At 39.0% G+C, this 14,260-nt stretch overlaps 1 protein-coding gene across 1 annotated transcript in view; it reads left to right on the forward strand.

Annotated features, from left to right (window-relative positions):
* The window catches only part of vat1l (vesicle amine transport 1-like), a 54,339-nt gene extending 40,079 nt beyond the window's left edge, over positions 1 to 14,260 (forward strand). The window contains exons 8-9 of the mRNA XM_036587196.1: positions 8,444 to 8,527; positions 12,476 to 14,260. Of these exons, the coding sequence (XP_036443089.1) occupies positions 8,444 to 8,527; positions 12,476 to 12,574 (183 nt within the window). The 3' untranslated portion in view covers positions 12,575 to 14,260. The remainder of the gene's footprint in view (positions 1 to 8,443; positions 8,528 to 12,475) is intronic.

Below are 14,260 nucleotides of genomic sequence, written 5' to 3' on the forward strand. Positions count from 1 at the left end.
TGTAGGAGGAATCGCATTCCTCATTTCAGCTCATCCCTGTATATCCACAATATTACCGGCTAGTGTGGGTACACGTGAAATACGCCTCGTGTCCTGATTTACAGTGTGTGCATGAGCTGTGGAGAGACTCATCGCACTAAACTTTGGTCACGAAGAGTGATTCAGAATCAAATGATGAGTCATGATTCTGAATATCAGCCTTTCAGATGCCTAAAGCTAATATGACTCAGTGTTTTGTTTTTTTTTAACCCTTAGAAATTGCATTCATTGCCGGCTAATAATTTCACTCATAACTCATTGAAACAAGTGAGAAAGTTTAAACTTTCAACCGATATCACATTAGTGTGTATAAATAGAAGACATATTTTATTATGATATGTATTTTATTATGATATGTATGAAAAGTTATTTGCTGTGTGTGCAGTCTTGTTTTACGGAAAAGTATCCATTACGTTTTTGCCTTTAGATGAAAGTTCCAGGTGCTGACTTGAAGCTGTAGGTGCAGAACGTACATTGAGTGTAACCAGTGTCTCGTGTAAAAACTATATTTGAATGGTATAGCGAAAGGAAAATAACTCTCGACTTCCAAAGATTAAACCAAAAAATGTGATAAAAATCAATGCACTGAAGTTATGGACATACAAGTAAATACAAGTTATTAATATTTCAATATCATGAAAAAAGCAGAAAACATATATTTAACAGGGCACAGAAGCTAACTGAATATTATATTAAGTTAGATTAGATTCAACTTTACTGTCACTGTGCAGGGTACAGGTACAGACCCAATGGAATGCATTTAGGGTCTAACCAGAAGTGCGAAATACAGGATTATTTTCATATAAAGTGCAGTAACAGTGGTAAGCAATGCTGTGGTAACAATACGTACAATTAAGGACAATTATTATACTAGATTTGCAAGAATAAGTATAATAGGGTAGTAGGTAGTATGTACTGTGAGAGCAGCATATCGCTGCTGTCAGAACAAAACCTTGTATCTCCATTTTTGTCGTTTTTCAGTTTTTGGCATAATTTGAAAAGGCCTGTTGCCCTTTACATTGTGCACAATTTTTATGATGATTGGACCAAAATTAATGGCCATTTCAAGTATGTTCCATTGGCTTACATTCATTTTTTCCTTCTCCTGTAAAGTTATCATTTTGGAAATACAAGGTTTTGTTCCAACAGCAGCAATATGTAAAAATGTAAGTATGCAGATTAAGAACATGTACAGAAACTGACTGTGCACATATGAAACGTGCAATAATACTTAGACATAAAGTACAGTAACAGTACAGTGAGTGCAAAGATAACGTCAATATCAATTTTTCACTATTTAGTGTGTCCACGCTTTGCATTTATTACAGCTTCCTTTGCTTTTTTGGAGACTTGCTTTCAGTTTTTCAAGGAAATCTGCAGGGATATTTTTCCACACCTCCAAAGTTCAGCCTTAGAAGTTGGTTGCACTTCCTGCGCCCCAAGATCCAAGTAATCCCAAAGACATTCGATTTTGATTGATTTTGAGGTCTGGACAGCCAGGTCTGAGTGGACCGTCTGTTGTTCTGTGAACCAGGCTTATTATAATTTCAATGTTTTCATTGATTTGTTTATTTATTTATTTAGTTTTTCATTTTGTTTTTTTAGAAATATCTCCTGAAACATGGATAACCTGTACTTAACAGCTGTTTTTGGCTGGAAATGAAATAAATGAACTGTGGTTTCTGACTTTTGCACAGTGGTGTATACAACTGCCATTTGAGTAAATGTCAGATTTTGAGGGCTTATTTATTCGTCTGTCTACGTTGGTCTGAATATCAATTACTTTGGTAAATCCCATGAGAAGAAATGAGAAATGACATTGAAACCTGTTGAAGGGTCAGCGATGTGTCACTGTGGATGCAGAGTGTTGGGGCTCTGTTATTCTCAAGAGCTTTCTCTCTGATGTGTTTTATTGTCCCTCGTTCCTCTGGGGCTGGCGCAATGTACTCATTCTGAAGCAATCAAACCCTCCACATGTTTGTAGTACCTCTGAGAGGACACTGAATTTGAGGCAGGGGGAGCTGGAGAAATGGCCATTGGCGGTTTATGAGGCGAATGTTACTCTAAAGGCATGCCGATGAGCAGTGGGGGGTGAGGGGAGAGAGGCTGACGCCTGTACCAAGGGCAACCGTTTCTCCTGTGGCAGCCAGCTAGAAAGTGATAACCAAATTTGGAGCTCACTCTAAGAAAACAATGGGTAAAACACTGAAAATGCACTGTATTGAGGCAGAGTCGTGTTGAAATGTACACACAGTCATATCCCTCCCTCATCTCTGCAGTCTCCTTTTAATAGCATTGCTGCTTGTAGGTTAATTGGTTTCAGTACAGTATTAATTAGGGCTGCAACAATATGAAAAATTCAATGTCTTGCTGTTTTTGCATCACGATATGATATATTTTAGATACAGATTTAGAAAAGGTTGCTAACACCACTTCCATATTCATTTATTTGTCTATTTATTTAATGTTCAATAATTCTGAACATTTTTTTCCTCTAAACAGCCAACAGTGATTGTTGAAGGGAGAACTGGCACAAGGCATTTTCTTAGAAAACATAAAGCTAAAGCTCACCATTTCACACAGCTAGACTAACCAAACAGCAGTTTTTTTATACCTTCATGGTTCAAATTTTAGGACTGTGGGTTGTGTTAAACAGAACTGTAGAATTGTATTTGATTCATATCATCTTGCGACCCACATATGAACAAAAATAAAATTATAATGTGTATCATGACACCCCTAGTATTGATTTAGTTTCTTTATTTGATGAAGGAAGTACTTTTATGAATGATAAATACATAATGTGTAGTTTAAGCCCCTTTTCACAGTAAAAATGTGATTTTTACTTGTTTAGGAGGTCCCTCAGTTGAACTGCAATTTTTTCTTTAGTAAAGTTGATGGAATATATCTCAATGGACATGTATGATTTACAAAACCAGAAGCAAAATAGATTTATGTCATAACTGTTGGAACAAAGCCTCATATGTCCAAAGCTGTAATGTTACAGGAGTATAAAAAAAACATTCTTTACTTGTAATGGAAGTTTTAATGACAAGATTTTTAAAATGGAGCAGTTTTGGACCATTTCTGTCGGTTCATCATGAAATTTTGGTGTTGGTATCTTGTTATTGTGGCAGTTGAGCATGATTTGTTGATGTGACGTAGGGTGGGTGAAAATATGTCAAAAATATATCACGATACGTAATTACTTTTTATGATAAACGATACATATCACAATCAGACACAAGACACCAGTTGTGCCACATTTAAATTTGCCATCAAAATCTCTGGGGATGATGATTTTTATTTAACATTTGACATATTTTACCACACTAAAGCCAGTTAAACACAACTAATTAGGCTCTCTTTTTAAGAAACATGCAGTTGGTCAATGTTCTTTAAGTACTGATAATATCCATGATACACTCAGAAAAGCATATAGTATTATCATGCAAGTATCGTCGTATTGCTCACATCTAATATGTAGGAGGCTGCAGTTGTGCTGTCCATGTTATCTCAGCACAGTCGTCTTTGTGGAGAGGTGTGAATTGTTTTCACAGAAGGGGGTTTTCACCCCTCATTGCTCAACACAAAAGAGTTACAGGAAGAATATGTTATTTGATTGGGTTGATTCTGTTCTGCTGGTGAACTGGCCACTAGGGGGCTGCAGAAAGAAGCTACAGATTAAGCTATTGATGCTGCAGGGGGTGGTAATGCCTGATAGGCTAATTGGGCAGCTGGTGAATTACTTAATTTGTGGGAGGAGCTGAGCTTTTTAAGGACACAGGAAACACATAATTCAACAATTGAGATGTAAACAGGATAATTCAGTGTTTTTTTGAAGTGAAATGGTGAAACGGAAGAGAAGTGAATCCACTGCGGTGATGATAGGAACCAGGAATCACAGTGTCTTATGTCCAAAATGACCACTGAGTTTTTATGTGTTACATAGTTTTCTTGGGGGACTGTTTGGCCCTACAATGCTTTGCGTCACTCCTGCATGAATGGATTTACTAATTTTAAACAATAAGTATCTGTGTAGTATTAAATAGTTCTCTTGTGACAGTATATAAAATATTTTGGAAATGTACAGTTTTATTCAGACAAAGAAGGAAAGAATACAACAATAGCTGTAGGATAGAGGTGGGCGATATGGCAAAAATGTAATATCATGATACTTCAAGATGTTTTCATGATGATACTAATTTTTTTCTGAAATCTGATCACTTGGAACAGCTAAAGTAGTGCTACATTTAAAAATGCTATCGAAAACTATGAATCCAATGAAACATATTCAACATTTCATATACAGTGCTGCATTAAATCCAGTTAAACAGGACTAACTATGCTCTCTTTTTAATCAAACAAGTAGTTGGGAAGTGTTTTTAAGTACTGACAATATCTACGAAAAGCTCAGAAAAGCATATTGTGACATATTTTAATGTAATTTATCCTGATAATGATATCTATCGTAGGACACCTTCTACATTGATCTTTTTTTCCTCCTGAAATCTACTTATAATGTTTTTTTGTGGTATTATGTACCATTATGTTTTATGTCAAAAAAGCAAAGAAAGTTTGGTTGTTCATGATACGGGCCCTTTAAAAAATCAGCTTCAAGTTATAAAACGAACCGTGAGTGCAGAAATAGTGAGTAGGCAAATCTCAGCACACTGCTTTAATCAGACATAATGGATATGAAACAAAGGCAGCACCTATTAGGAGAACTAAGGCTTATAAAGAGACACACAGAATGTGACATACAGAGCACAGCTTTATGTTCTTAACATTTACCATCTGGCGGTAATTATTTCATCTGTACATTTCTGGAGAACTATATAACAGTCTGTTGTAGAAGCTTAGATTAGCAGTGCTTTGTTGTTAGAAAAAAGCACTTCTGATTGCTTTTGCTTTATATATGCTTCACAAGCATGTCTCAGGTATAGACGCCTGACTCTGTACAGAATGTATCTGCCTGGTTAAGGGACTTCGTTACAATAGCCCTTCACTAACCCTGCATTTATGGTGTTAGACATGTTCACTTCTACCAGTCACATTGGCTGAAAAGGCTGCCAGGTCCCCAAGGTCTTACATCAGCCTTTATTACTTTGCACAAAAGGAAAAAGCACCAGCAACCTGCTGCACATTGATCTTCAAAGAGCTGACATCCAGGGATTTGATTATCAAGGTACACATCTCTGAAACACAAAAACTTTATTGGTGATATCGGGACACGTAAAGAAAGAAGAGTGAATTTGCTAGTGGAGTTCTCTGTTTTCACTTACAGTACTAAACTTATTGCAGGTGAATGTTTGAGCCCATATGGTCGCCCATCTGTGTTTTAAAAGGTCACCATCAGGATAAGATAAGCAACCTTGACATTTGTTTGTTAATGGCTGAAATTTGTTTGTGGAAAAGCAGCAGTTTTCAAGGACAATGTTGGATAAAAATGACATTTGTGACAAAAAAACAGTTCAGTAATGGTGAAAAGCATGTAGTGTGAAGTTTGCTTAGCATTGCTAGTTCTGTCTTTAAAGCAATAGTTTTGGTCCTATCTCAAATGAAAACCATACCATTAAAATACTTTTTTTTTGTGGTTTTTGTCCCCAGTTTTCTTCCCAATTTAGTCGTCTCCAATTCCACCCACTAGTAAGGACTCCCCCAATCACACAATACTACCAGCACTAGAAGGGCAAAGGCTAGTACAGGCTTCCTCCAAGACCTGTGAAGCGCACCGCATCTTTTCGAACTGCCGCTCACGCAACGTCATTGGACAGCCGAACTCACTCGGAAGAAAGCACCAACCGCCAGATCTGTTACGCCAGCTAACAGACGCCTGCGCTGACTAGCATCGCGCTAAGTGATGGGGGGAGAAGGGGGTCCATCCTACCCACCCAGAAAGCAAGTCCAATTGTGCTCTCTTGGACTCCAAGCCACAGATGGCTGTAGCATCACCAGGGGATCGAACCTGTGATCTCCTGTTGATAGGGCCAACACTTAGACCAGGGGTCTTTAATTAAAATTCAGTAAGGTCCAGTTAGAGAAAATATCCTCAAAGCAAAGGTCCAGAACATCATAATGTCTAACTTGCATCATGATTCAGTGCCATATACTGTAAACTGAAGTAGCCTAGTAGGTATGTCAACATCTTATGTAGTCAACAACTGAATGTCACATCAAATAAAGTACAATTCAGTCATATTTCAACAATATTTATTGTTAGTTTTCTCTTTTTAAAGAATGCCATGTGAAATAACTTCCCTCTGACTCACTTTCTCCTCCGACTGCTGTTTCTCACCTCGTCCCTCCCCTGTGTGTGCGTCACTCACTCGAGTCTCTGTGTTCATCGAAATGCACAGATCTGGTTGGCTGAGTAGCGTCACATGTGATATTTACAACGCATGTGATTGGTCTGTGAGTTTCCAGGCCACTAATGCAGTACTGTAAAGGCTAGAAAAGTTACGCTGATTAAAATAGGACCATTCCCGTCGTAATTAAATAATTCTCCATAGTTTATCGGTTATAGGTCCAGGTCCGCATAGGACAGCATCTGGGTCTGGACTCGGACTGCGGTCCGCCTTTTAGTGACCTCTGGCTTTGACGGTTGTGCCAACGTGAACGTCTAGGTGCAAACGAGAAATTTGCGGTTGAAGGTATACTTTTTAGGTTGAGAACAATTTGATTGTGCAATTTCTTAACCAATCAAACGCCTCGTGAATGCGGCGGTGCGATGATGCACTCGCCAACATTGTCCGATCCGACAGACAACCTGTCACTAGCCCGTTTTGCAAGGAAAGAACAGTAGATGACAACAGCAGTTTGCTAGCTAGCTTGTTTAGCTTGTGATATTGATTATACTCCAAATGTTAATAGAGCACACCCTTTAGAGGAGACGTACCGGCACTGAAGTCCAACAGTTGACCCAGACGTGTATTCTCACAACGAGATCATATCTGGCCCTGCCACACTATGGTCTACCCTCACCTCCCACCCCTCCACCTCCCACCGCCCCACCTCCCAGTTCCATTCTCCTAATGCTAAAAGATCCAAAGAGACTTCTGTATGTTTTACTCCTTACTTTTCATAAACTCCCCCAGAGAAACAGCATCAAACCTGCTAATGAGTGTAGCCTTTTATACTGGCTCGCACCACCTCGGTCTAATTTTTCCACTTGGCGCGGGCATCATGCCACTAGAAGCATGCACAAAATACTGCTGCAACGGTTTCTCGAAAACAAAGCATTGCAAAAAAGATTCACTGTGTAGGAAACTAAATACATGCATTGAGACTTGGAACATTTTGGCCCTAATAGAACAGAATTAACTTTAAAAAGAATCAGCGGACATTATATATTACATCTATCTCTCAAACTCTTATCCATGGACTACTGACAATCTGTATTGACAATCTAATAACCTATCGATCATCAACTCTAGAGGGGGGCCAACCAAGTGGCCGGTCAAATTTGTGTGCTCCCCCTCCCTCCAAGACAAGCCATTGACTAGGCATTTAACTGCAAAATGTAAGTTTAATGCAATGTTACACTTAAACATTTTTGGTGTCTGTTAGTTACAGTTTGGAGTCTGTGTAAAGAGATCCCAAAAACAAGTCTTCTTGAGATTGCTTGATGACTCATTGTGGTTGAGTTTGCACAATGCTAATTGGTGGTCATAAGCTTCCATTACTTGTCTGGACATTAGCCTCATAGCTCTAATACAAAACAAGGGAGCAGCTGTAGACACAACGTCGTTCCTGACTGACTACATTTGGTATAAGGCAGAAAATCACTTTTAAATGTATACCGGAAAACTGTGCTTGTGTCTTCTTGAATGTAAAGAAGTTGAGTATATTCTGTATCTGCTGCAGCCGGTTTTCAGATATGGCTTTGCACAAGTGTCTGGGGCTGGAGTCTGACCTCATACCTCTAGTCTGGGCTGAAAGCAGCAGACAGTCCAAATTTGTATTGTCTGTGGCTGTGAAAAATCCATCCTGGTTCCCTGTCTCAGAGCAGCTCTAAATGGCACGACTCTGAGAGTGATTTAGCACATCTCTGTCAGCGCAGTTATTATTTTCCATCAAACGTGGCATAATGGTTCTCCGTGTTCTTCGCCAGTATTTGTTTTGCAGGTTCACCTCCTTCTTACTTTTCATGCAGCAGTGACTAAAATGTTTTTTTTTTTGTAATTATGTTGTTGTTGAGAGACATTTTGACTGACAGACACGTTGAAAATGGAAATTTGTAGATTTGTCTTAATTATGTTGAACTCTACTGCCACCCTCTGTAGACTTTATAGCGCTGCAGAAAGTAGTTATTTCAGAGAGAAGCTGTTCACTGCATTAGAAGTGAGGAGCATACTTGTAGTTGCATAGTGGGATTTTACATGTATGTCTTCTGTTGCTTTAGGTGAAGGAGGCCATGCAGAGAATCCATGACAGAGGGAACATAGGAAAGCTGATTCTGGATGTGGAGAAGTCTCCCACTCCTTTGGTGAGTAAGTCACAGGGACTGTATTAAAGCTGCAAGCAATAAACAGGTGATATTCAAAATAGTAATAATAAAAAAAGACAAAACAACGAACTACAAACGGCAAAATAGCTGATAGATTTTGACGTTGCTGTCCCAGGTGCTGACGCTTCTAACAGTTTAATTTTGTCTCTTTTCACAGCAGCATTGAACCGTGATATACAGCATCATTCTCGCTTATTCAAAACAGTCCAAAAACAAAAAGAACAATTGGCTGAGTGCAGACCACAAGGGAGCACTTAGCACACCTGTTTACAGAGCAAAAAAGAAAAAGCAAAAAAAAATTAAAAAAAGGAAAAGATAGGTGACAGTGATTGGAGAATCACAGGACAGCGTTTCCATGGAGACCCTACAGCATGATGCTGAGGGAATATGCAGAAATAATGGTTTGTGAAAGCATCCTTCCAGGTTATCTCCACCTCTAGAACAACTCTGTATGGTAAAGGAGCACCTAAAGCAAACATTCAGAGGAATAATTTAATGAAGAATCAAATGTACAAATATTTCCTCATACTTTAAATAGAAATCACCAAGAACATGTTTGGTGTCTAAAATTTGCCGGGTTCATTTTGAGCTATAGCTATAGTAATAGGAGCTTTGCATCATCAGTTAGCACTGTGCACATAGCATGCCTAAAATCATCATACACTTGCCTTTAAACCTTGTTGAGTTGATCTAAAATAGACTTGTTAATATGGTGTCTAACTGTATGACGAACTGTTACTTTTCTCTATAAAAGAGATAAAAGTGCACAAACAATTGAGACTTCAGGATGACTGCTACTCTGCCACTAACAATGGAACATATTTTGTCCATTTTCTGTCTACTTGTGATAAATAGGATAGAAACGGATGTCTATTCCTTTGTTAATTACACAAACTATTTTTTTCTCTGTTTATCATCAGCTGACAAGCCACTGAAACTGAGATAAGTTTGTTTTGCTTCAAATTTGAATACTTGAGTAATCTGTGCACACTCTACTCATCACCACCTCATATCTTCAAACTAAACTAAAATTAAAGAAGCGATCTTCCAACACCAGATGTATGTCAGCTGACCGACTACATTCAGGGTTTAAGTTAGATTTTCCACTGAACTGTCGCTTTAAGAGATGGGTTGCCATAGTGCACTGTCTCAGACACAGAAAGTTGAGGCTGAACCCAATGACCTGTTCTTATAGTGTGAAAAGAGCTGCAAGTACATAGGAAAAAAAGCAACTCAGAGCGAAGTATCCTTACAAATCATAATTACTATATTTATGGACAACAGTATGCTATACTGAGCCAGAAATTACATAAACAAGTCTATTTTAACAGCTCGAAACAGTTTAAGGCAAATGTGTGATGGAGCATTTCAGTCTTAAACTTCAGTTTAACATCTGTAATGCAGCATTATATCTCTTAGCCTTATTGATTTGGCAGAAAACAATTTTGTATTGTTTTCATGTTTTCCTTCTTTAGTTTTCTGTCACTGCAATACCCAGAGCTTATGACACAAATGCATCATACAACCATTGGGAATCCCTGTGGTGTTAACCAGTCCTAACTGCTAGTCTAGCCACTAAGCTATAGGCTAATAATTACGCAAATCTAGCATTAGTGCAGTGGTGTCAAACTCGGTTCCTTCCAGGCCACAGCTCTGAAGAAATAAGCATTTCCATCTGAATTCAATGTTGATTTTTGCTGATTAGCTGATGAATTGAATCAGGTGTGTTAAATGAGGAGGAACACTAAAGTCTGCAGTGTTTTGTCCCGTCAGGATTACTGTCTGACATGTACATTAGGGTCATTCTCGTGAAACTGCGTTAAAGCATGTCCGTAAATATTTGAGTGTCACGGTTTATTAGATCAGTTGAATCTCTATGGTACAGAAAAAAGTTACATTATTTGTTTTTCCTATTTTGAAGGTATTTGGAATTGTTTATCCTGTTTCTTATTGCTGCAATTTGTCCACATATCTGTCTCTACTAAATTTAGCATTTTTTGTTGTTTATTGTAGTTAGAAACCTTTATTGCTTTGCAGTGCTTGTGTAACTGTTGATTTCCTTAATTTTAATGTTTGTGACATGAATGTAAAACATTGAACATTAAAATTGTGATGTGGCACATGTAAAAGGAGAAAAACCTCAGTGTCTGTCAATGTGAAATTGCAAAATACCATATTTTGTGAAATATATGTTTAAATAATTCAAACATATTTCACAACATACTGCACAGACGTTATGCAGACTATAAAAACAATTAAAAAAAATAAGTTTTAATACAAGATTTACACTTTTAGCTTCAAATGTTGCTGTTTAATGACCATTTGCTGTGTTGCAGTAATGAAAATTTGGTCACTCAAATTGGAAAATGTTACTAAAAATTACTACAAATATTTGTTTTCTTATTTGTCATGTTTGTGAGAAAATAACCCATTAGTGTAACTCTTACCTGCCTCATCAAAAAAACTGTGAAGAAAAGTATTTCTGTCCTTATTTGGCACATAATTGATGCCAGAGACAGGTGTTTAACCTTTCAGCCAGAGACATGAAACTGAAGCATGTAGGCAGCTGTGGTAACTACCTTGCTAACTTTAGCTTTGTCCTGCTCGAGTCTATCATTGGAGTAATGTTCTCTATTTTAATGATGATTTGGAGACATTTACTGTAGTTGTAGGGCTGCAGCAAGATATTTGGCTTCCTCCTGCCCTCCTGGTACATTTACAAAAAAAAAAAAATCGAAAAGCCTGCCAAAAATCCACCCTAAAGCAATTTTTAAAAGGTTCCTCTCACCTTCAAGATGCATCATCAGAGGGGGTTTTTTAAAACTAGAAAATCTCTGTCTAGAGACTCCTGCAGCTATAGGATGCGAGTAGGCATGTTTACAACAGATGTAGCAATAATGGCATTTTTCATTTTGGCCAAAGTGGCCCTTTAAAGCACACAGACATGGTTTGACAAGTGTGGTGTGAAAGAACTTCAGTGGCCTGCACAGAACCCTGACCTCAACCCCTCTGAACACTTTTGGGATGAATTTGAACATCCATTGTGAGCCAGGCCTTCTCATCCAACGTTAATGCCTGACCTCACAAAAGCTCTACTGACTGAATGGGCACAAGTTCCCACAGACACACTCCAAAATCCTGTGCTGTTTGGTAGGGTTTATGCTTCCGTTGCTTGTTAGCTATTCTGGCCTCATAGCTCCAGTGTGAACCTAAAGAACTAAACTTTAGACAAGTCTTGACTGAATGACTACTTTGGTACACTGATGGTACTTTTGTTACAGTGTAGCACTTCACATTACAATACACTGTATTGTCAAAAATACCAAATCAAACCCATCTGAGCTTTTTGGACATCCCATTTCATAATCGTGGGCATTAATATGAAGCTGCCCTGCCCCAAACTGCTTAACGTTACCCTTAACTGGAACTGAGGGGCCAAGCCCAAACCCTGAAGAACAGTCCCAGACCATTATCCCTCCTCCACCAAACCTTACTGCTGGCACTATGAACACTACAGAGTTCTCCTGGCATCTGCCAAACCCAGATTCGTCCGTCAGACTGACAGATAGTGAAGCGTGATTCATCACTCTTGAACTGTTGTTGCTTGTAGATGTTTCCATTTCACAATAATCGCACTTACAGTTGACTAGTAGGTCAGAAATCTCACAGACTGACCTCTCACCGATCTCTTCAGTACGACTCATTCTGCTGCTACTGTTTGTCTATGGAGATCGCATGGCTATGTGCTTGATTTTATACACCTGTTAGCAATGGGTGTGTCTGAAACACCTAAAATGAATAATTAGAAGGGGTGTCCACATTCTTTTGGCCATAACGTTGGCTGTCATTACTTGTTGAAGGGATACAAAGCCTTCTCACAATTTATGCAAAGCAAATAAAGTAACAAGTGTATCTGCTGTGCCCCAGATGGCCAGTGACAGCACGGAGACCAGCGAGGCAGGTGAGGAAGAGGAGGAGCACGAGGGGGACAACGACAACAAGGAGCGAATGCCCTTCATCCAGTAGGCCTTTCCACTTCAGTCCAGGCGTGGACGCTCCCATGGAATAAGAGACTGTCACTGGACCAGGACCGTCCATGTGACCCCATGCTGTCGTGAAGTGTATGAACGTGCGTCCGTCGTCCGTCTGACCTGTGCAGTGTTTGAAAGTCTAAAACCCTTTTTGCCAATTGTCCAACTCAAGTGCCATTCCTAGCGCAGTATTGAAATGTCACAGTGTTCTTTCCTTTCAGAAGAATTGTTTGAGGTTTCTATAGATGTTCTATGGCAGGAAGGTGGGAGAAAGAAAGAGACAGAGAGCGCAATTGTATGTTAGTTGCTATGGTGTTGGATTAGTGAGGAAAGAAAGGAAAAAAAAACATGCATACGTCTGTGTTCAAGAAGTAGGTTGTGCATTTAAGTTCTCATTCGAGTTCATTTTTGAGGGGGTTAGTTGCTGGCAAGTTATTCCAGTGGCCACACATTATTCAGTCTTAGAACAGCCAGTCTCTGCTGTTGAGCTCTCACTGTAGTTTTCTGTCGCAGTCCATTAACAGCCATGTCCTCTGTGTCCCTTCTAAGACAGTTTTCATAGTGCCTTTGGCACACAACAAGCAGGAGCGAGAACACAGCAAATTCCTTTCTTTTTCCGTTTTGTATCTCATAAATAATTGATGCGAGGTATTGCAGCAAGCTGTTTTGAAGCACTCTTTGAAGCCAATTCTGAGTGGCAAACCCGGGGGAAATGCAATGGAGCTGAATTTCAGAGTCAGACTGATCTTATTTTGCCTGCACACGTGTGATGTATAGTGTTTATCTTGTAGGGCATGTGTTGAGTTATAGACTTAAGAAATACACAGAGTTGCCAGTTTATTATGTAAACCTACCATGTAAGTATACTCAATGGTCATTTTATCAAGTGCTCCCACCATGCAGGTGGACTTTGTATGCTTTGTATGCTTACAAACTGTAGCCCATCTGTCGCTCTACCACAGTAAACATTCGGACCAACACAGGACGACTCCTGACCAGATATTATCTATGGTGGACCACTCTCAGCACAGCAGTGATACCTACATGTTATTGGCATGTTTGTGGGTGTCGCACTACTATGAGCCACAGCAGTGCTACTGGAGTTGTTTGCACACCTCAGAGGTGTGACTAGAGGATGACTAACACTAATAGTGTTTGGAAAAAGAAGGCTGTAGTTTCTAACTGTACACCTGAAAGGTGGACCAACAAGGTACATTAGTCTGCGAAAGTCAGAGGCCACTTTTCATTGAGTGCATTATTAGTCAAACGCGCCATTCATTTTCAGCATCAGGGAAAATAGCAGAACATATATGTAACAGAAAATTATACAGAATCCTCAAAAAGTAATTGTAATTCTTTTCAGGAGGCTTGCTGTCAAGTTCAGTCTTACATGTTGGTTGCATTTTCTTCTTCTTACGATACAAGCACATTCAGGATGTTGAGGTCTGGACTCTGCGGTGGCCAGTCCATTGTTTTGAGACCACTAGCAGCTTTCCTTGTTTTAAGAACAGCTTCTTTTAGACCCATAGCATTGAGTTGTCTTCTACAGTGGAAGGATGGACAAAACACCGCTGGAATTTTTTTAATTAATTTTTCTTTCACTTTTCCTTTCTTTATGCAATCTTATATCTAATCTCAGAAATCGTGATGGCCAGTTTCGACTGGTTTGATAGTATATAAA

This window comes from Colossoma macropomum, unplaced genomic scaffold (genome assembly GCF_904425465.1).
Source record: "Colossoma macropomum unplaced genomic scaffold, Colossoma_macropomum, whole genome shotgun sequence".
NCBI classification, from domain to species: Eukaryota; Metazoa; Chordata; class Actinopteri; order Characiformes; family Serrasalmidae; genus Colossoma; species Colossoma macropomum.